We start from the raw sequence: 22976 nt of genomic DNA, 5'->3' as shown, positions 1-22976 counted from the left end.
AGCAGGTATAATTATTATGTCCACTTTAAAGATGAGGAAATGAAGGCTCAGAGGAGTTAAGGAAGATGCTTATGCCACACAGTGCATAAGTGGCAAAGTAAGGATTTAACCCAGCTCTTTTGTTCTTCCAACTTCAGAACCTGAACTCTAAGCCACCTTTGAATAAAGTTATCTTAAATCTTGAGAAATACCAAAGAAACCTGAATTTCTGTAAGAAACTACTTGCAAGAGAGTCCCAAGAATTCCCAGGAAAGCCAGAGAGAGCCTCAGAGGAGAGCCCTGGGATACTCACGTTGTAAACGCTGGGTTGTACTTTGCACCTCGGTAGTAAGAATACAGGTTGAACATCCCAATCATGAAGGCCACAAATACCATGATGAAAATGACCATGAACTTGAAGATATCTTTCACAGTTCTCCCCAGGGAGATCTGTAGGGGCCCAAAGCTCTCGTTGGCTGGCAAGATGTACGCAATGCGAGAGAAGCTCAGCACGACCGCTATTGCATACAGCCCTTCGGATATGATCTGAGGGTCTGAAGGCCACCACTTGTCCCTGGCTAAAAGAAAATAATCTGGGTTACTGACTGGGGGATAGGATCTGCTCTGGAAGAGAAACCAGTTAGGCATCTTCAGGGGTCTCCAACCACATGACTTGCAATTCCTACCCTGCCCTAGATTAATCCAAATACAGAACACAAGGTACCACCCTCTTGAAATGTGCTGGTCCGCTGCCTGGAACACTTTCCTCACTTCAAGGTCTGATTCATTCCCAATCATCCTTTAAAGATCTGCTCAGGTGTCACCTCCTCCAGGAAGACTTCTGTGACTCCCACAGGCTAGACAGGATCCCTATTCCCCATCTGTTCCCATGGTTATCTGTACACACTCTGGTTCTGGTATTTGCTACACTGCTTGCTATTCCATCCCCCTTACCAGTGTTTACACTTGACACCCAGGTGCTGTCCCACTCACTGGGGAAGCAGCATGAGGAGGTAACACAGGAGCACCTATGAGCAGGGGTTTGGAGTCAGTCAACTAATTTTCTGGAGCCTCGTTGCCCTCATCTGTACATTAAGGATCCTATCAACTCAGTACTATGAGGAAGATGAAATGAAATCTGATATTCAGTGCTCAGCATGGCACATGGCACATATTGGGTGTTGATGAATGCTTGTTAAATGACTAAATGAACACAAGTTTAGAGTAACCACAAGTTGGAACAAATGAGCTCATATAAGGACCAGGGTTAGAACTAGGAATGATCAGATCATGCCTGAGAAAATACTCTTGGGTTTTGTTCCCTAGGTGGTATGTGCTGAGAATGTTGCTTCCTGATTTAGCTAAGGCCCCCCCAAAGTGGTGACCAGTCAGCATATTAGCCATAACAGCTATCTGTTCTGGCTGGGTAAGAGGCTGGGACCAATCCTGAGCTGCAGAGACTCCGTTTGCATCACTGGTGACCACCAGGGTTCAACTGCTTTCTGGGCATTCTTGCAGCAGAACAAACCTGAAAAGTGCTCCTACTGCAGTTCTAATGCCACGAGGAGCAGTGTCTATCACAAATCAGCTGCCTACTATGTGTCAGGACATACAGTCATCCTCAAGTGAGGGCAGTACCTCTCTCCCAAGAGAAGTGTGTGGGGCTGTCTGTGGTCATCACAATGACTAGGTAGGAGTATTTCTGGGATGCTTAACAGACTGCAATGCCCCAGATAGTCCCGCACCATGGAAATTCCCCTGCTGAAGAAGCCAGTAGTGTTCCTGTTGAGAAATGCTAAGTGAAACTTAAATTGAGAAACATTGAGAAACCTAAATTAGCCCTTACACTTACATTAGCTATAATTTTCACTACAGCCCTGTAGAGTAGATATTATTATTGCCATTTTTAAGATTGGATTTGGGGTATGGGGTCCTTTTCAGAGCCTAGTAAGTGTAGTTAGCAAGGATATTGCATAGCAATTCTTGGCACCCCAAGGGAGATGGAAGAGGAAGAATTTTATTCTTCATTTTCAAAGCTAGACTCTGTTAAATAATTATAATAATAGAGAGCAAGTAAGAAACCTTAAGTAAGGGAAGCAGGGCCACACAGTTTCATGTAGCACATTCTAAATTACATTTGGAAATATAACAACATTGTAGATTTTATGTTCTCATCAAGGTCATAACTCAAAAGTTCATGAAAGACAACTAAGGAGAACAAATTATGTGTTTTCCAATATATCTGTCACTCTCCATGGATAAGTAACACATTTGAATAACATGAAATAGGATGTGACTTCTTCTATTAAACAGACACTAAAAAGGATTTTTCCTGCCACCTATAATTTAACATTTTCAACCTCAGCTATAACCATAAAAGCTACACCAATAATCTATTAAGATAGATTTAGCTGTTGTCAGATCCTAGTGACCAGGTCAGAACTTTTAGTGAAAAATATCCTGCTTGGAATGACCTGTAAGAGTTATAATGGGTGTAAAACAAGCAGCACTATGATGATTCAGACCTAGGGATTTTCATCTAGGAGCCATTTCCATGAGGAAAATGGTTTTATCACAACCTGAAAATTTGGGGTCTGTCTATATGGGGCTGAAGAGGTTGGAGAGAACCATTGATTGTTTGGCCACAAGGGGGCTCTGTTCTCCCATAACTGGAGCACAAGTGAACACTGAGAAACGCAGATGATTTCCAAGGGCACGGGGTGAACCACAAAAGCAAGGACAATAATGTGCTATGCTTTGGGTTGGGTGAGACTTAATACAATTCATAAAGAAATAGAAGTCACAAATGAACAATACTGCAGCCTGAATCGTGGCATTAAGAAACATATCTCTCATCTTTCCTTGGTGAACCTTGAGCCACATGGAGGGGAAAATATACAAGCTTATGTGTTTTAAGAAAGTCAGAATTTGCCAAATTAACAAATGGTGGTATGTGTGTGTCAGCTGGGTGGGTAGCCAAGGAGAGAGTAGATGATTTGTAATACTACAAGACTCTTCATTTCTCAATGGGGGGTTTTCCTACCAAATTTGCACATAATACAATTTATGTTGATAGTAAAGAGCAAATCAACTTTTGAAGTGACAATCCTCTACAGATCATTGCTGTACTGATCATGAAGATTTTGGAGAGGCAACAGCCATATGGCTTCATGTAACAGAGACATTCGACACTTAAACCCTTCAAAGTGTAGCAGCTGCCATTAAGGAAGACTTATTAAGCATTCAGCTACTTTTTACTGGTGAAAATAAATAGCTGTTGTTCCTTCACTTTCTCATCTTTCTTTTTCACCATAGAAAGTACTGTGTTTGAACAAGAAAATGACCCAAGAGAAAGTACTGATAAAACTATTACCATTTAGTGAAAATTTAGTATTTTCAGGCCATAGTGCTAAATTCTTCACAGGTACTATTTAATCTTCAAAACAAACATTTTGACATAGGTTTTATTATTTCTGTTTTACATATGAGAAAATGGAAGCTCAGAATAGTTAATTAAACACATGTTATAGGAAGCTACAGAACTAGAATTTGAATTCTGGTCTAATATTAAAGTCTGGGACATAAGTACCAGGCTATTCACCTTGACTTTCAATTCATCTCAGGCTAAGATTCCCTGCTATACAAAGCAATCCTGTATTTCTGATTATACTATTATCCCTGCCATGAAAACAACTTTCTTTTTTAGCTATAAAATAGGAACAAACAAAACAGATCAATTTTGTAGTACTATTACAAGGACTGGAGTTTATGTGTGTCAGATGTCTACACAATTCCTGGCCATAGTAAGTCCTCAATAAATGGATGCAATAACTATTATCATTATTATTCTTAAAATATCAATTTACTGCTTCAAACCACATGGCTTTGTGGTTCAAAGGGTACTTAGAGGACTTATATCCATGAGGAAAGAACTTTTGAACTAGCAAAGAAGGCCTTATCTTTGTACAAAGCAGGGATGCAATATGGAAGGAAATTTTTTTTTTGGTATATACATTCCTTTTAGGACTGGATTCACATCAGAAAAAAACAGTTAGTTTTTTTTTTTTTAAAAAACCCAAACCAAAAGCCTACAGGAATGCCCCCAACAACCTTTCCAAAACAAACTCATTCTTCCTAATACAGAAAGATGTATCTCTGACTCCTCTGGCTGTCATCAGTGATCACAGCAGTTCTGCACATCCTCCTCTGGTAGACTGCTCTGACCTGGCAGTCAGTCGACATGACCCAAATCGGCCAAAATGTAAATCACAGGCTGTGACACCGTCCTAGTCAAGAGCCAGGGCGGGGGCTCAGATGCACCCGGGCTGAACCAGACTCACCGTAGGTGAAGTAGGCCACTTCTGGCGGAAGTGAGACGTTGTGCAGCGTGTCGTCCTGCACGTACTGGTCCACGTACAGCTGGGCCTCGCTGGCCTTCAGGAAGGCCATGAACCGTGCGGTGAAGGAGGCCACGAAGATGGACAGCATCCCGAAATCCAGGAGGTTCCACAGGTGCAGCACGTACTCCCGCGGCCCCTCCTCCCAGATTTCTTTACATTCCGACCAGATCATTCCTGCAGGAGGGTGAGAAGGCCAGGACCGGTTTTCAGATCCTTTAGCATTTGTGTGTCCGCAAGAGGGCACGTAGGGAACTGGGATACGAAAGAAAATGTCAACTCTTTCGCGATAGGAATGTTGATGGCCAGAAGCAAACGGAAATGTGCCTTCAAAGAAAGGCTTCGAATCACGAGATCCTCGGATTGGGAGAACACCTCACTGGTCCCTGTCCTTACAGACAATCCTCTTTTTTGGAAGAGAGAAAAGAGTTCTTAACTATTGATAGTTTGTTGGAGGCATAATAGGGGAAATATGGTTGCTGGCATTTACACATGGTAGACGTCTTAAGGGATCATTCAGTCATTGATTAAATGTAGGGAAACTGAATCTAGGAATTTCTTAAGGTACCATATATGACCTGAAACCCAGTTTTTCTAATTTACAGACTAAAATGCTTTCCTCTATATTTCTGTAACTGTTTCAATGAGCTTTAGTATGTGGTTATTAGGTTTTTTTTTTTTTTGTACCAGGAATTGAACCAAGGGATGCTTAACCACTGAGCCACATCCTCAGCCCTTTATTTTTTATTTTGAGACAGTCTCTTTAAGTTGCTTAGGGCCTTAATAAATTGCTGAGGATGACTTTGAACTTGCCATCCTCCTGCCCCAGCCTGTCAAGTTTCTGAGATTTCAGACATGAGCCACCCCCCACCTAGCAGTTATTAGTTATTAAAAGAAAAACAATTAGGGGCTGGGATTGTGGCTCAGCGGTAGAGCGCTGGCCTAGCACAAGCGGGGCCCGGGTTCGATTCTCAGCACCACATAAAAATAAAGGCATTGTGTTGTGTCCATCTACAAAAAAAAAAAAAATTCTCTCTCTCTCTAAAAAAAAAAAAATTAGTTTTTAGTTTTCAGTTATTAGTTTTTGAAAAATAATTTATTGGATTTTAAAGGCATAAACTATGTTAATAGTTCCCCCATCCCTCTTCCAGTTCAGCCTTGTGAGGTGGCCTGGGCTAATACTTTGGTGGGTATTCTTTTAGATCTGCACTAATATTGTAGCTGCTTTGCAAATGTGTCTCAGGTGACTATCTTTCTACTTCTTAAGAGCCTCAAAGCTGAATTCCGACCCTGTGGAGACTGCTGTTAGTGACTACCAGTGGCAGAAATACCAACTATCTCAAGCTGGCCTCCCTATCCTTCCCATCCTTACTTTGTCCCTTCATTGCCCAGTACTCTCTACTGCATCTCTGACTCCTCTGGCTGTCATCAGTGATCACAGCAGTTCTGCACATCCTCCTCTGGTAGACTCTCAGATCCTGCCTACCCTTTTAATTTTCAACTCCATTCTCTTACCTCATGAAGTACAGGTCACATCATGGTTAACTTTCCTTTTCAAACACCTGCAATGTAGTCCTTATTTAACATCCAAATTCCAAAACTAGACTGTTGAACCTTTCGATCTTCCTCTATCTCCATACGTTCTGCACTCCAGCAGACCAGGTCTACCCATCAGTCCTCAAGAGTTCCACCCCCAGTCATTTGCTTAAGTACTTTTCTTCCTTTTCCCTACACCTCAAATGCAAGCACACTGACAGATACCCACATCATAATACAGTGGGCTTTGAGAATTCAGCTGCTGAAAAGCCTGGAGTCAAAGATGATGCTTGAGCAAACAGAGGATGATGGTGGCTCTACCCTGGCCAGAGTATGACTGACTTGGTCATAGGCCCAAGTCTGGGTGTGTGCGAGTGATGAGCTGATTGCCTATACTCTTCTGGGATTCTGTCCAGGAACTGTTTTTGTCAGAATTTTTCCTTTTTATGGTGGAAATGGCCCATAAAATAAAAAGAATTGAAATGTTTTTCTAAGCAAAAAATAATTTGAGAGCAGCTGTTTAGAGAAGAGTCATGGCTTTGTGTGCTAAAGATCAAATTGGAGTTCCCACAATAGGAAATATCCCAAAACACTGCAGGTCTGTTTACAAGACTTCCCCCAACCCCTGCCTCCATCCGTCTCCATCCCTCCACCCTGCTTTAACAAAGCTACTTCTAAAGCATACCCTCTCAAAATTTGCATGATAATTCAATGAAGTCATATTTTTCTTAAAACACTGAAATATACTTTCATTTTGCCTGTTCAAATAGGTATTTTAAAAATGTTATTAGAAAAACCATTACAGGCTGGAAAATGTTTATTGCTTTCCTCTACCTCCAAATTAAAATTCCTAATGTTTTAGTGAAATTGCTTTTAGCTGGGCCTTAGGAGAATCACAGACTATCACTTACAGTGATTGGCTTTAATTTAGGAAATCCTGGGTTCAGGTTATAGCTTCAACATTTAATGACAGTGTGACTTTTGATAAGTCCCTTGATTTGCTATGGGACCTCAGATTTTATATTTGTAAAATGAATGAATTGAGATTTTGGAGTAACTTCAAACACTTAAAAGCTCTTTGAAACTGAAATGCAAATTATGTACAGAAAACTGACTTTCCTGATGGGTAGAGTAACACCTCATTGGGCATTGCAAATCACTTTCTCCATGGTCAAATGTCTGCGTCAGTTTTCCTAGATTTATATATTAACTTACCCAGACTAATTTAAATTATTCCAAGGCCATAAGTAAAAGTAACAGGCCCAAGTGTTTGAGCAGCACAAACGCTTAATGAAAAAAGAAATGTGTGAAATTAACTACTTTAGTGAGTGAAATGAGGCCCCCTACTTCCAAGTTGCCAAGGGTAGTTTAGGATTTGATACAGGAGCTGAGCCTCAGGGTTTTTTTTGCCTCCAGCATGCCAATCAAAGTATCCAGAGCCCAAGGGTTCAAGGGCTGTGGATACTGGGCTCTTGAGCCTCCTTCAGGCCAAATTCTCATCACTTAGGGATGCCTAGAGCTCAGAGAACAAGGTCAGAGATAATTAAGAAGGGGGCCTGGCCAAGGAATAGGCTGGGACTTGCCAGGAAGTCTCAGGGGAAATGAGTAGCTTGATGTAGATAGCTTCTGAGTAATGGCCTGCAGGCTGTGGAGATGGAGTTTGACATCTAAAAAAGCATTCACTTCCATCCAGGCTCAGATGGCATTCAGAAGGGCTCCCCCTTCGAAGTCCTGTGAGGCTTAAATATGCCCAGTCTTTAAATGGTCATTGCTCCCAGGGGTTCCTCTTCTGCATCTCAGGGCCCCACATTTGCTTTTCTGTTCCCTCAGGCCAATTTCTTATCATTGGTCCAGGATACGGATGTTCTGTGAACTCACAGGAGGGCAGATATGCCTGGGAGTTCTGTATCCACAGGCCCTAATATACAAACACTATCTCAATAACCAGTCCTTTGAAAAACTCTGATCTCAGAAACTTTCAGGGTTTAAAAATGTCCTAAGAAAATTCCTTCTCTTTTTTGTCTTCTTTTCTAATTATAGTAGCCATCAGTTACTGAGTTCCTTCTAGGTACCAGGTCCTGTGCTAAGCACTTTATAAACACTGCATCTTCATACTAGTTTAATAGATAGTACTATGATTATCTCCACTCTACAGGTGAGGAAACTCATACATAAAGGTGGCAAGCAAGTTGTGCAAAGTCACACAGGCAGTCCAGGCTTCTTGTTGCCCACTGTGCTGACTCCACTATGCCTTTCACTAAGTACAAGCTTACAACGATGGGTCAGGAACTCACTTATCCATGAACCAGATGTTGACTTTCACTTCTGTGCCAGGCGCCATTCTGGGGATACAACAATCAACATAATGGTAGTCTTTTGTAACAGTGGTTGACTTTAATTCTTTGAGTATAGTCCTTGCCATTCTGCCATGGCAACTCATTTTTAGACTGGACATGTTTTGTTCTTTTCCTCTCTCCCTGCTCCTCTCTAATCTCTCCCCATGCCTAATCTTAGTTTCTGGGAAACTGATTTACTTTTCTTCCCCATTTTAGGCATTTATCTGTCCTTGAGTACACATCTACCATAGGAGCAAAGTAATCTAGACTTTGGGGATTGCACCAGAAATCTCAGAAATGACTGTCTCCCAAATTAACAAGTGAATTACTACTCCAACAGAGGATACATGTAATGTAGCCTTTTAATCACCTCTTTAAAAGGCCCTGTTCCTGCTGATCGGCAGAATTGCAGTCTCTAGGACAGGAGTCCACTGTGTTTCTCCTTTGCTAGGTAAGAAATAAAACTTATTTTTCCTCAAATCTGTGTCCTTGTCATTGGATTTGCATTGGGGACAAGGACTGAGATTTTGGTAACATTTTCCTAGTAATTTAAGTCTAGTGCTGGAGACAGATGTGTCCACAGGTCACAGTGCTATAGGGTGACAGATGTTGTAATGAAAAATGTTCAGGAAAGTCAACATTACTGTCATATGACCTTGGCATACCATATATCCATTGACTCAGTGGAGGCGTGAGTTCATGAAGGGGGTGACACTTAGGGCGAGGGACAAGTGGTTGACTAGGTGAAGGGGCAAGGGCTGGCAAAATGTTCCAGATGGTGGCCATAGACATAAGGGGGAGTAGGTCTTTCCAGGGAACTGAGGTGCTCCATAAGATTCAAGGGTCAGGCAGTAGCTGCAGGTGAGGCCACTGAAAAGCTCTCTTTTAGGCAGTGCTAAAGAGGCTGGGGTTCATTCTGGGTGCCTGGGAAGCCCCTAAATGTGATACGCAGGGCAGCCACATGGTCTGGCTTTCAGGAATGAACTTTGGAAAATTGATTGGGATATTTTGTTAGGAAAACTTACCTAGATGTAAGTGGAGACTGTTAAAATAACTCAGTGCACATGACTTTATAGTTTTACTCTTGGTCAAGCCTAAGAGTGTGATTTTGGAGCTAAGATGTAGCACTGCCCTCAGTGGGTTGGGGTGAGGCAATAGCTAGACTTTCATATTTTACAGATGTGGAAACTGAAATCCAGAGAGGCAAGGCCACTAAAGAGAGGGGGGCACAGTCAGGACTGGGTTTCTTGACACCTGGTCCCAAGCTCATTCCCCTAACACTTTTTTGTTTTGCTAGAACTGGACATTTGCATTTCATTCCAATTAAGTGTTCAGTACTGTAGCATCTGTTTAAGAAGACACTGACAGTTTTTCTAGGAGATTGGGGCAGAGTGAAATAATTCTATTCCTGGATGGAGGAATTACATGCATTAGGAGAAGTTTCCTGACCTCCAAGCCTGTAATGGCTTTCTGGGAACTACTAACATTTTATATACTCCCCTGATGAGCGTCTCTGGAGATACATGCTCCAGTTGAGAAGCTTATTATAAGCTCGTCAACTAATCTGGAGTCACTATGTGTAATCAGGTAATAAACATAGGCCACTGATGTTGGGGACTCTTCAGGCTGGAAGGAGTGATAGTCTCTGGTTCACTTCATACTCTGCAAAGTCACTCATCTGATAGTTCTACAGAATATATGTGCCTACCAGTAAATTTGTCCTTTCTTCCTCAGTCATGCTTCTTACTTGACATCCTTGATGTTGTGTCCTCCTGGATTTTCTTCTACCCTGCTGGCTATATATTCTAAGTCTCTGTGTGGCCTTAACCTCTCCATCCCATGCTTTAAATATCTTGGGTTGACAGAAGTTTCTAAAATTCTGCTGATAACCAGGAAAAGCATTTGGAGTGAAGGAGAACATATTTCTAATTGGGTTTAACTCTCCTGTGAAATGATACAGCAGAAGAGGGATAATCTATATGCTCAATAGGAGGAGGTTGGGGATATGGTTGAGTACTCTTATGTGGCCACTGAAAGAGGTCATTGAGAAAATTAAATGTCCATATGGAGAGAGGATTACAATTAAATAGAAGATGACAAGAGCAGCTGCAAATCTGTATGACTGCAGAAATAATTTTAATTTAGACAAGAAACAAAGAGCATTCTTATAGTCTTGTCAGAGGTGGTAACTATTACGAAGAAAATCAGAGAAGGGAGGAAAAACAGAAGAGGAGGAAGTAGGGTATGGAGACTTGCAATTTTAAACAGGTTAATTCAAAAAAGTTCTTATTTTCAGAAGGGGGACTTTTGAGCAAAGACCTGAGGAAGTAAGGAGTGACCCACACAGCTCCTTGAAGGAGGAACTCGCCAGGCACAGGGGTCAAGCCTCGGCAGGACTTCTGAAGCAGAAGCAGTGAGGCAAGGAGACCAGTGGGCCTAAGACACGGTGAGTGAGAGGAAATGTGGTGGGAGGAACCATAGAGATGGGGCAGAGAGCTGAGGGCATTATAGGCCGTGTGATAACACTAGTTGTCACACCGAGGCAGATGGGAAACTACTGAAGAGTTTTTGAGGTAGAGTGACAAGATATGAGTACCTTTTAAATGGATCACTTTAGTTCTAGTGCAGAGAACAGATTGAGGCATGGGAGTGGGAAGGGCAGAAACTGGGAGACTTGGATAAGGTCATTCACCTTCCTATGGTTAAAACCTCCATCCCTGCATGGAGCAGTTTGGACTTATTGGGTCCCAAGCTTCTCTTCAACTCTAGAGCTGATTCTGGCAAAGAGGGAACAATGACTCGGGTCTTTTCATAACCAGTTTGTACGAAGTACTACAGTTATGAGTGTGATATGTCATGGGGAGAGAGGTCTGTGGAGTTGTCTTTCTAACTGATTCAAGGCCTTCCTGACAGTGTCTGGAAACAGAATTCTAAGATGCCATCAGCAGGGGCCTGGTACAACTTTATGCTCTGCTACTTTTGAGCAGAGAGTGGATTAGATGTTAGATCCCACAATGGACCAGCAAAAAGAGCCTTCTGTATGAACACAAAGGTTATCTCTTAAAGTTCATCATGATTATTTTTGTCATAATTAAAGAGCTCCAGAAGATATTTAGAACAAGATAATACTAGTCCTATTTATAGTTGCTTCCTTAGAACTTGACATAATGCTTAATAACTAAATGCTTAATGCAAATGCTTAATAACTAAAACATATTTATTGAGAAAAAATGGATAAAATAGAAAATATCAGAAAAGAACATCTATATGTTCCCACCACTGCATCCCTACACAACACACCATCTGCACTATGCCTTCACCCTCCCTCCTGTTACAATAAACGAAGGGTCCATGTTCCTGTTAAGGCCAAGTACTCTAATCGGACACTGGATCTCATTGCTCCACCTGTTCAGGAACTTTGCTTCCAAAGCTGATGGTCCATCTTCAGATCTCATGTTATTTGAGCCATCAGCAATATCTGACATAAAGGATCACTCCCTGGTTCTTGACATAGTTACTTTCGGGTCACCACTCTCTTGGTTATCCTTTTACCTCATCTCTTTTTCTGGATACTTCTCATCTTTCCATACCTAAACCATTGGCTTGATCCTCAGTCATCTGTCTATATTCAAAGTGAAGGTGATCTCATATAATTTATGTAAATATACCGATATGTCCAATTTTTTGTTTCCAGACTCATTTCTCTTCTGAACTTCATACATATATATCCATTTGTTATTTGATGTTTACTCTTAAATGTCTAATACATAGATCTCAAGCTGAAGTCTTGATTTCCATTTCTCTTCCCTGTCCAAACTGATTTTTGTCTGGTCCTATCTTAGTAAATGGCTTTGTACTATCCCATTGCTTGAGCTAAAATATTTGGAATTGTCTTTGCTCTCTTTATTTCACATCCCACATATAATACAATAGTAAATATTATTGGATTTTATCTTCAAAATATAATCACCATCTCCTGCCCCCTTACATTAACGATTTACCACTTGGATAATTGCAGTGGCTTCCTAACTGGTCTGTTGCTTCTGCTATTTGTCCCACAATCATCTGTTCTTAACACAGCAGTCACTGACTCTTTACTGAATTCACATGATGTTATTTCTGTGCCCAGAATTCTGCAAAGCTCTTCTCCTGCCTTCATCTCTACTTTTCTCCTCTGTATTTATGTACTCTAGCTACATTAGTCTGCTTGATGTTCTTTGAACATGTCCAGCTTGTTTTGGATTCTAGGCTTTAACATATACTGTTCCTTCTGCCTAGAATGCTTTTCACCTTATTAGAGAAGGGGGATAAGTGTACCTGCTCCTATCTGCTCAATTACTCTGAGAGGGTAAAATATGAACAGAGATCTGAAGGAAAAGAGGAAGCAGGTCATGCTGTTACTTATTCAACATACCTCTCTCAATCAGAGGCATTTGTTACTATTTGGATGTATGAAGACATTAAGAAATTATTAATTTTCTTTTAAGTTTGATAATGTTTTTCTGGTTATGCTTTAAAAAAAGCATCCTGATTTCTGTTACCAGCCACTCTGGAATAACAGAAGAAAAAAAGAAAGAATTTTTTTCAGACATTGGAGACAGCATAAGTCTGCGATTCCTAAATAATGGGAACCATGAGGTAAGTCATATGAGGACACTAGCTCTCTTTCTGAAAGCACATTCCAGTCTGCCATGCATAGGAGGGGGCCCAGAAACACAGCAGGCAGTCTCACTGAGTGAAGAGGCTGAGATTAGAGCTCAGGCAGAGCTCCAGAGAGAAGGGTACTGTGCAAACACAAGCAAGCAAGCAAGCCAATCAACACAACCCCCTGAAGGAAACAAACAAAAGATTCCAGAAATTTAAAGAATTTGAATGTTCTTGAATATTAAGTCATAAAAACAAAAAGTGGATTCCACAGACAACAGTCAGAGAGCTATAAGTTGGACAATTTCTAGAGCTCTGACTATAAGAGCTGAGAGTCTTTACTGACCACCAGGACTTTCAGTAGAGACCTCAGAAGTGAATTTCCATAATACAAAGGTAAACAATCCTTAGCTTCTCCAGATCCACTCTAAGAAGGAATGGAAAGGAATGAAAATGATGTGCAAATATCCTTTCAGAATAAAGTAAAACACTCTTTAATCTTTTCCCCTTGTAGTGTACTAAGGATTGAACCCAGGGCCTCACACATGCCTGGCAGTGCTCCTCCACTGATCTACACTGCAGCCCCACTCTTTAATGGAAGACAATTGCTATGATTGAGTATGGTTCAAAACTCACATGATCCCCAGTGTGTTGGGAGATGGGGCCCCATGTTAGGTGTTTGGGTTATGGGGTCCTCATGAATGAACTGATGCTTTCTCACACGAGTGGATTCTTGCTCTGTGGGACTGGATTAGGTACTGTGAGAGTGAAGTTTTATAAAAGTGACGTTGCTCCTAGTGTTTTCTCTCCTTCGTGCATGCCCACTTGCCCTTCCACTTTCCACCACAAGTTGACACAGTACAGGCTGTCAAGCAGATGCAGCTGCCTTATCTTGGACTTCCTAGCCTCCAAAGGTGTGAACCAAAATAAAACTCTTACACAAATAATGAGAAAATGTTACCCTCTAAATTGTAGATTTATATTTATTATCAAGATTTTAGGTATCTGAAATAACAAAAATATCTTTTAAACTATACAATTTTATATCCTTTTTTTAGAAGCAGAACTTGATTTCCTAAGGCTTTCAGGAGACATTTTTAAATGATCAAAATAAGGTTTCCCACGCAAACCACTTTACAATCATTTTAAATATATTTTTAATGAAAAATACTTAACAAATTTTTCCCCAAACATTTCCTTTCAAAATTGGGAGTTATTTTACGAGCCTGTGCATTTTAAACACTAGCTCACATAAAAGCTGACTTTGACTTTCTTGTTGGTCATCCACTTGCTATTTTGTCTGCCAAGAGTATATTCATGAGGGGAGGTTGAGTTCAGAAATCAGAGTTTAATAATGGCCTATTATAATTGAAGGGGGGGGGAGAACAAAAGAAAGAGCAACTTGCTTACCTAAGACCCATTTCATGATGAGCATTTCTGTCCAGGAGAACTGTGTAGTTTTCACTCTGAAGATCTGTTTTGGGTAGTCTGTGAAGGTTTCATTGGGCAGGGTTTTAACACCTTCAAATCGGTCGGACGCATTTACCACTAACAGTCCCAAGAAGATTGTAAAAGAAACTGCATGGGCTACAAACTTCATGAAAGGGCTCCTCAGGGTTCGTCCTAGCTGAAAACAAAATGTGCACAAGATGTGTTAAACTGGCAGCTCTAGGTGGGTGTAGGTCTTTCTTTAAAACATTGATTTCATCAAACCAGAATTTAACCAGAGAATCTTCCATCTTAGACAGACTACTAACTGAGCCCAGACAGTGTTTTTTCTTATATATAAATGTGAGATGCTGCTTGACCAAATCTATTTAATACTGACCTCAATTTTTTTCCTATTTAACAGTCTTAGAGGGGCTAATAGAAAGGAATGGAATACACTGATGTGTCATCATGTTACATCTGATTGAATAGATACTCTTGTCTGCATGGATATGATTTTTATGTCCTTCAGATCTGGGAAAAAATAATATGACTGAATAGAATATACAATTTCAAAAGATATATTTGAGGTATGCTCTTTTGCTGTTTAATTGGGATTTATGCTTAGATAGTTTTCAACCTTTCTTCTATCTTGATTAACTTTTTAAAAATCTATATATTTCCTGCTAGGTACTGCTTTAACTGTGTTCCCACAAAATTTGACATTGAACACTTTCATTGATAATTATGCACATTTAAAAATTCTCTTTTGATTTAATTTTCAACTTAGGTATTATTTTCTTTCCATACAAGTAGGACTTTATTTTTTCCTGCTTTCAAAAATTCTAACTTTACTATGGCATATTTACAGAACATAGACTATGCTATTATTTTAAAATTTATTCAAGTTTTTCTTATGGCCTAGTGTTAATTCTTCATTCCACATGAGTCTGAAATAGTCCAAAATTTGCCCTATTTGGGAGCAAGCTTTGGTCACATTTTCTCAGATCTCAGGGCATCCCATCCAAAGATCACTTAGATCTTTGAGGGCTAAATTAAGGGCTATATATTGAGTCCTTACTGAATCCCTATTAATAAACTTACTTGGGTCTCTTCCTGGTCACTGTTGTCATCCTCATTTAAGCACCAAACCTTAGCCCCTATCCGGGCACGGTGATAAGACAAGAGCTAAGAGGGAAATATTTTCTGAATCTCAGCTCCTTCTCTAGAGAAGATATTCAGTTATAATCTGTGACTGATTAATTGATGTTCACACTCTGCCTCATTCAGGAGTCCTAGAGTGAAATGTCACCCAGGAGCTAGAGTATTAGTATAACAGAAAATCAATTACGGGGGCTTATCTAGGTAAAATTTTCCTAATTATGACTATGTTCAACATAGCATTTGTAAATCAGATGCCCTGATAATGTTCTTTAAATGTGCTTCAGTATGATAATCATCTCCTTTTAATTCTAGTCTTTCATATAACATGATTTATTATGAGTCTGATGACATAGAACTATCAACTATTATATATATATATATATATATATATATATATATATATATATTTGTACTGCAAATTGAACTCAGGAGCACTCAGCAACTGAGGCATATCCCCAACCCTATTTCATATTTTATTTAGAGACAGGGTCTCATTGAGTTGCTTAGTGCCTTGCTTTTGCTGAGGCTGGCTTTGAACTTGTGATCTTCCTGCCTCAGCCTCCCAAGCTGCTGGGTTTACAAGCATGAACCACCTGTAATATTTTTAAGAAGCTGCTTTTATCTTTAAAAAAACCCTGTATCTCAGATCCAGACAAAGGAAATCCCTGATTGTGTTAGAAGTTACTTGAGTTCACATGCATATTGTTGTATGATATTTGAAATAACTTCAGAAATGTAAACAGTTGCTTAGCTGATAATCAAAGGCCCACAAATATCTTACAAATGAAATTTGTATAAACTGTAATGTTTATCTTTGTTATTTACAAAAATAGAGACTGTTTTGGCAGTAGGCAGATGTACTAATTTCAGAAGGCAGAAACTAAATGAAAGGACTAATAAAAATATCTCACATAAATTCAGTAAAAATATGAATCAATTCAAGTCTCATTTTTTATATGATATTAAATATCCATTTTGAAATTCTCAGCATTTTAGCTAATGATGTTGGCATCTTGGAGCCCCATTTCCCAATCAGGACCGTGGAATATTTTGGTGTACCCAGGAGATATCCTTAAATAGTCTTTTTATCCTTAAATAGTCTTCACATTGTTTCTTATTATTGTGTCACAACCTCATTCAGGGCACAGTAATAATGGAAAATATAAAAAGACCTTAGGAGGGGAGTTGGAGAGGAAAGGAGAGGGCAAGGTATCCCCATATCTTGTATTCACAACAGATCCATAGGAATATCATAAAAAGATAGGACACTTGGACATAGACATAGCTCTTAAGGGATTGTCAGCCAATTTTCCTGACCCTTTGTCTATGGACTCTACATATGTCTTCTATTGATCTGGGGTACACCTTTCCATCTTCTTCTCATCCAGGTGAGGCATCAGATTGAATACATTTGTGACTAAATCCAAGCTGACCTTGGGATTCCCTAGAAGACCTTGGTACTAGAGATTTATGTTCTCTTTGTTACCTCTTTCAAGTTGGTATCCTATGGCAGAAGATGAGTGTGTATAAATCATTAGTGCAAAATGTAAAAAAAACAAAACAAACAAACAAACAAAAAACCCTGATAACGCCCTGTGGTGATTTGGAAGGTTACCCTGGGTTCAGTTCCCACTTGATCTAGGTCATAGCGAAGAAAAATGAGACTAGGAATTGATTTCTTTTTCTTTTTGTTTTTCTGGGACAAATGCATCTTTTTAACTGGTAAAATTTTGACAAAGGTCAGATGAAATCCAGTTATTTTAGTGGCTTTCTTTTTCTTTCTGTGTAAAATTTCTTATTTTACACATTAAGACAATTTTTGAAGCAAATTACCCTTGGAGAAAATGTTCCCCTTCACAGACCATCAGATGAGCCAAAAGAAAAAAGAATTCAACCAATATGTGCCAACAGCTTTTAGTTATGGAATCATTAAAACTGGGTCAGGTCACAGCTTTTAAAATGGATGTTAGAGCTTTGGCAAATGTAGTTGTCCATTCCGCCTGCAGTACAGAACCTGTGAGTCTGACAACGTGCTAAAAGCAGCTTAGGACCTTATTAGCTGAGAACATCACAGAAGATATATGTCTGTAGAATCTAGTCTCTGGCTTGCCTCAGACTTCCTGGGCACTATTCTTTTACTCTGAGAAATATATGAATTTGAGAGCAACTGAGTAGTGCCCTTGAATTGGTTCCAAACAAGTTACATTCACAGATCCTCAGGGATGGGCACCTGCATTTACTGGTTGGCATAACTTTGTTCCATGCCACTGGACTGTTGACCTTAACCACTAGTGTAAGCACCTGGTGGTCTGAGGGTCTCCTATGCCAAGAAAGTAACCTATGACCATGGTTTCAGTAGATCACAAGGATAAATGTTTCCTGTACCTCTTTCTAGTCTTATACCACCAGAGTCTCCCTCACCAAATGTCAACCTCACTTTCAGCCAGATGCCAATGATCTCAAGCTCAGTTTATAAGGGCTCAGTTTATAAGTTGGAAAGTTGGACAGATGCAAACTTTGGAATCATTCCAAAAAGAAACGTACTTCTTTAAAGTCTAGTTGTTCTAAATATTAGAAAGATCCTGGTTAAATTACTGGTAGATTCCTCAATATGCTTCTTCTAAATTCTTATTCAAAAATGTCTAACCTAGGGATCAGGAATCTCCCCTTTTGAGGGGAGTATTCATTTAGGTGTCTCTAATCAGAATATATACACTTTTTAATGTGAAGTCACAGTTTGTTCTGTGGGCTGAAGAGGTGCTGAGTGATAATGGAGTTTACACGGTGAGACTTTTAATGAAAGAAAAGGAAAGGATAGAGTTTGTCCTTTAGAGGTTTTCTTTTCTCCTTTCTAGAAAAGTCCTTCCAGCTCTAACATTCCAAATCAAGTCTTAGGTTAAGATGTGTACAGTAGGCGTTGAAGGTCATAATACTGTTGATGTAACCAGAGAATTATGTGTGTGCATGTGTGTGTGTGCATGTGTGTGTATATGTAGTGGCTATGGGCATATTTCTGGAGTCAGAGATCCCAGTTCTCAATCACAGCTCCATAGGTTTTTGGCAAGTTGCTTAAACTGGTGTCTTAGTTTCTTCAGTAAAATGGAGACAAAATAGTACCTCCTGCACAGGATTGATGCAAGCAATGAATTATGCAATGTGTAATGTGTGTAGGTATATCTCAACAGGTGGCCCTGAGCAGCTCAGGGAATCCCCTCAAGGGAAATTTAAAAGAGACCTGACTAACTCTTGAAAAGCTCACATTAAAGGATTCATAAAAATCAAACCCATACAGAGTTCTTCTATGCTTATGCCATGAGCATATTTGCGGTACCATCCATGTGCAACATGATGTGGGACACTAAAAGTGATGAAAATAAAATAGAGTACAAGAGTTGGTCCTTTCCTTCAAAGTTGTTGCTTTCCTAGTGGGAGAGATACAGGCCAAAAACTGTGGTAGGAACTATGTGGAGAGATGAGGAGTAATGTTGTGGGACTCAGACTGGGTTCAGTATGAAAGTGACCAGCCTCTGGAATTCTTAAGTCCTATCCCAGCAGAGTGGACTATCCTTTTGGACTGAGGGGTAGAAGTATTATCAGTGTTAGAACAGCAGTTCTCTATTGCTTGGCACAAATTTCCCTCCATGGCTACCATTCAAAAAATTGTATTGTGATTTTTCTGTAATTTTTCTGTTATCTTCCTGGTACGAGTGAATGTTGGGTAGAGGCCTTTGGAGTCACTGTCTTCTCTTACTTGGCTGCTAGAACATGTGGTTTTAAGTATAGATCTTTAAAAGCTGCTTGCTTATTCATGACTTTCTCACTAGAATTTCTTGTTTGGGACAATGGAGGGGGATAATGACAAACACTTAGATATGCCTTTAAGCAAGAGTTATGTGGCAGTAAGGATAAGATTGCACACTACAAAGATAACAGGTCAAATTCTAAAGTTGTTTACAGCTCTCCCTTCCTGATTTCTGGGACTAATTTTAGGGATAGCTAAATAGCTAAGGTATGGTAATGGAGAGAGTAGCTTTTCCTGTCATACTTTTAGAATCAGAACTTGTGCAAGTCTCAATGTTTTCATTGTGCTGATTTCTGCCCCAGTCTACATGCAGTGGAGACACTGAATCCTTGAGGATGACTGATATTCTTTCAGCTCTGAGACTTTAAGCAAACAATCTAAATTGTAAATCAGAATGAAACAGCAAAGGATGCAGAATAGGCTAATCAGCCATTAAGGCCCTTTGGCCTTGGGGCTTTTGTTGAGAGGATAGAGAACTCTCTAGGAAAAAATGTCTAACTACACACATCCATGTGATTAGGAACTCACTGTTCTCCCAGCGGCCTGTCAACCATGTTGGTAATAACAATGAGAAATGATAAATAAAACAAAATCACTATTTTTTCTTGACCCTGACAAACCTGTCACATGCTTCATGTGTGCACCTATCACCATATGTACTCATCTGTGACTTGGTTACCCTCTTCAACCAACATTAATAAACTGGCTCCTGTTGACATCCTTAGTTTTATACCCCCTTATTTAACTGCCTTTCTTAGGGATCCTCAGGAACTTAAAATAATATAAAAATAGAGTTGACAGCCTTGAGAATCTAATAGGAAATAAATAATGAGTTAATCTTGGCAGGCTAATCAAGTAATTTTGTTGTTCCTAATAGTTCCTAAATTAGAACTGAAACTATTAGGAAGTAAATGCACTATTAAGTTGAAAACAGAAATTCCAACATTTGCTGATATTGATGGACATCAGCCAGTTGATGAAATTTGGCAGTAGTGGTTTATAAATATATTTGTAAAAAATATCAAGGTCTAGTTTCTTAGATGGAGGTGTAATAATATCATTAAAACATGGAATCCCTGGAATGCACTGTATTTTTCATGAAACTACAGAAATAGACAGACATAATGGCAATGACCCCATTGGGAGGAGGAATACCAGCCCATTAGCAGACTTCTTCACCATGCCTTCCTCCTGGGAAGACATGGTCTTCTGCACATCAGGAGTCCTCAGAGAGGGCTGGTTTTGTCACACGCTAGATGTGACCTCTCTGTAATTCCCAGTAATAACTTGAAAAGACTTCTTTCTAAGTGGTGAAAGGAAAAACTAAAAATATCTTCACTGTTTCATCTGTCCTTTGGCTGCCTCAGAGCATGTTCAAAAAGCTCTTTAATGAGGCAATCTTTCCTTGTTATGAATGATGCCACCAAGAGTCATCTTAATACCACAGATGAAGACTTGTCACTCAGCCATCAACATGCCCCATCCCCTGCATTGAGCTCAGACCTGAATCTACAAAGTACACAGAAATGACAAGTGCCTTAATGATCAGCCCATGTTTATCTTGAGTGCTTTAACTTTTAGTCTAACTGGAAGTTTTGGGAGCATCAAATGTCAATAAGACAAGTATTTGAACAAAGGAGAGAAAGCCCCAGTCATGGGCCAAAACTTTCCTGTAATCATTTCCTCCAGAATGTTCCAGTAGACTGCTACAGATCTGACCCTTATCCCCTTTAGGGTGGTATCAGTTTCCTGGATTTACTGGGCCTGAGAAATTCCAGAATATCCTTCCTGTACTACATACGTTTTTGGTGGGTCTTAAATGCATATTTGCCAAGATTCTTCTCAAACCTACCAAAAAGCTAAAAAAATTTCATCAGCAGCTGGAATATCATTTTTTTCTGAATTGTTTTCCATGCTACCAGGCAGGCAGAGGCAAATCAGTTTGCTGTTGTTGACTAGTTCCAGGTTCTTGGAAGCTGTCATATTTAGCTTTGTAGCAAAAGTGAGGATTGGCAGCATTTTCTCCACAATGCTGTTATTTTAATGATTGAAAAGCCTAGAATCAGTTTTGAGGCTCAGAGAGAGTATAGGCAAGTGTCTCTATCCTTGCAGTCTCTGGGTAAAGGCCAGGATCCAATTTCCACTACATACTAGATGATTCCAGCATCAAAACACGTGCCTGCAACCAATGACCAGCTCTAGTCTAGCTCTAAATCTGGTTAGTTTCTTTTTGTTTTCTGAGCTTTTTTTGTCCATAAAAAAAGACAGAACAAAAGTGGTTTTATCTACATATGTATTATTATTTAGAAGTACATAGCATGAGACTACTGTAGAAACACAATTCTCAATAAATATAAGGTCACATTCTGTGAACACTCAGTATTTGGCTTTTATTTTCAATATTGTCCATAGAAGACAGTGTTTGAGGCCTGGCCTCCCTCTATGATTCCTAACTGACTCTGAGACAGTCAAATCATTGCCTGCCTGGTTAGGTGGCCTCTGCTGCACCCCTGGAGCCTTAGGCCCATTATTCTGGACTGAGTTCTCTATAAATGGACTTGACAAGAGGGTCAGCTCACTGGTGACATTTTTATTAAGCACATTAGCTGATCAAATTTCCTGTGGATCTAATCTCCCTGTAGTCATATTTTCTCTTGAGTGTTGATTACCTTAATTTCTTTAAAAATCTATCACTAGATAAATGTAGCTTTGGACCCTTTAAAAACAATCTTAAACCCATGAAACGTATTTTAAAATCTTTGCATGCTTTGGTTTTCTAGACACTAACTCTTGCCCTGAGCTGGAGTACTGGTTCTTTCTATGGCTTTGGACCAAATGGCTGGGCTATGGGGTGGGTAATAGAACAGGCAGTGGGATAATTTGGCACCTGGAGATACCATTCCTCTTGTCTTCAGTTGTCCCTTGACATATTCTCTTAAAAACCAGCCCTGCACTTTTTGAGGTCATATTTTGCCTTTTTTCTCTTGTAACCTAATTAATTGCTCATGAGGGCCAGAACATCATCAAGGAGGCTAGGAAAACAAGAACAATGTGGCAATGGGTCTGCAGTGCCTCAGAATGAGCTGCAATTTAATTCTCAGCCTGCTAATTCTCACTTCTGAACCGACTTCAATGAAGCATATATGTTATAATGTAATTGAGGGAGTGAAAAGAAAAGTCCATGAAAAGGACTTAGCAAAGAAAAAGTACTCAAAAAGTGCTGGCTATTACTATTACCATAATTATGATGATTGTATTATGGGTTTGGAGGACATGCTTAGCACATTGCATAATTAGAAGAAGAAAAGTGCCTTTATTCTTTCTCTGTTCTGTTATGGATCCATTTAGATTATACCTCACATGTTTCAAATTTCCCATTTTGTTGCTCTTCTCTCTTTAAAAATGATGATTAAAAAACAGGTTTTAACATTTTCCCTCTTATATGACTTGCTACTTTTGCTAGATATCTTAGAACTATTATCTTTTAAAATTTAGTTTGGTTCTTGGGCTGGAACTCTGGGCCTACTCTCATGCTAGGCAAGGTTTCTACCACTGAGCTACATCCCCAGCCCAGGACTATTATTCTTCAATAATAGTGGGAAAAAATCAGTGCTGATTTGAACAACATGAACTTCAGGTCATGCTAAGAAGAGAGAAGAAATAACTGCAAACGACATGCACCTTAAGCAG

At 39.7% G+C, this 22976-nt stretch overlaps 1 protein-coding gene across 1 annotated transcript in view; it reads right to left on the bottom strand.

Moving 5' to 3' along the window:
* Nucleotides 1-219: 219 nt before the first annotated feature.
* The window catches only part of LOC124107678 (short transient receptor potential channel 7), a 149887-nt gene continuing 127130 nt past the window's right edge, over nt 220-22976 (bottom strand). Inside the window, exons 5-7 of the mRNA XM_046465862.2 lie at nt 14303-14519; nt 4320-4553; nt 220-557 (exon numbers count right to left, since the gene is read on the bottom strand). Of these exons, the coding sequence (XP_046321818.1) occupies nt 289-557; nt 4320-4553; nt 14303-14519 (720 nt within the window). The 3' untranslated portion in view covers nt 220-288. The remainder of the gene's footprint in view (nt 558-4319; nt 4554-14302; nt 14520-22976) is intronic.

This window comes from Marmota monax, unplaced genomic scaffold (genome assembly GCF_021218885.2).
Source record: "Marmota monax isolate L192 unplaced genomic scaffold, Marmota_monax_Labrador192_F-V1.1 WCK01_AAM20220418_F8-fsc00097, whole genome shotgun sequence".
Taxonomy (NCBI): domain Eukaryota; kingdom Metazoa; phylum Chordata; class Mammalia; order Rodentia; family Sciuridae; genus Marmota; species Marmota monax.
This window is presented reverse-complemented; position numbering and strand designations above follow the sequence as displayed.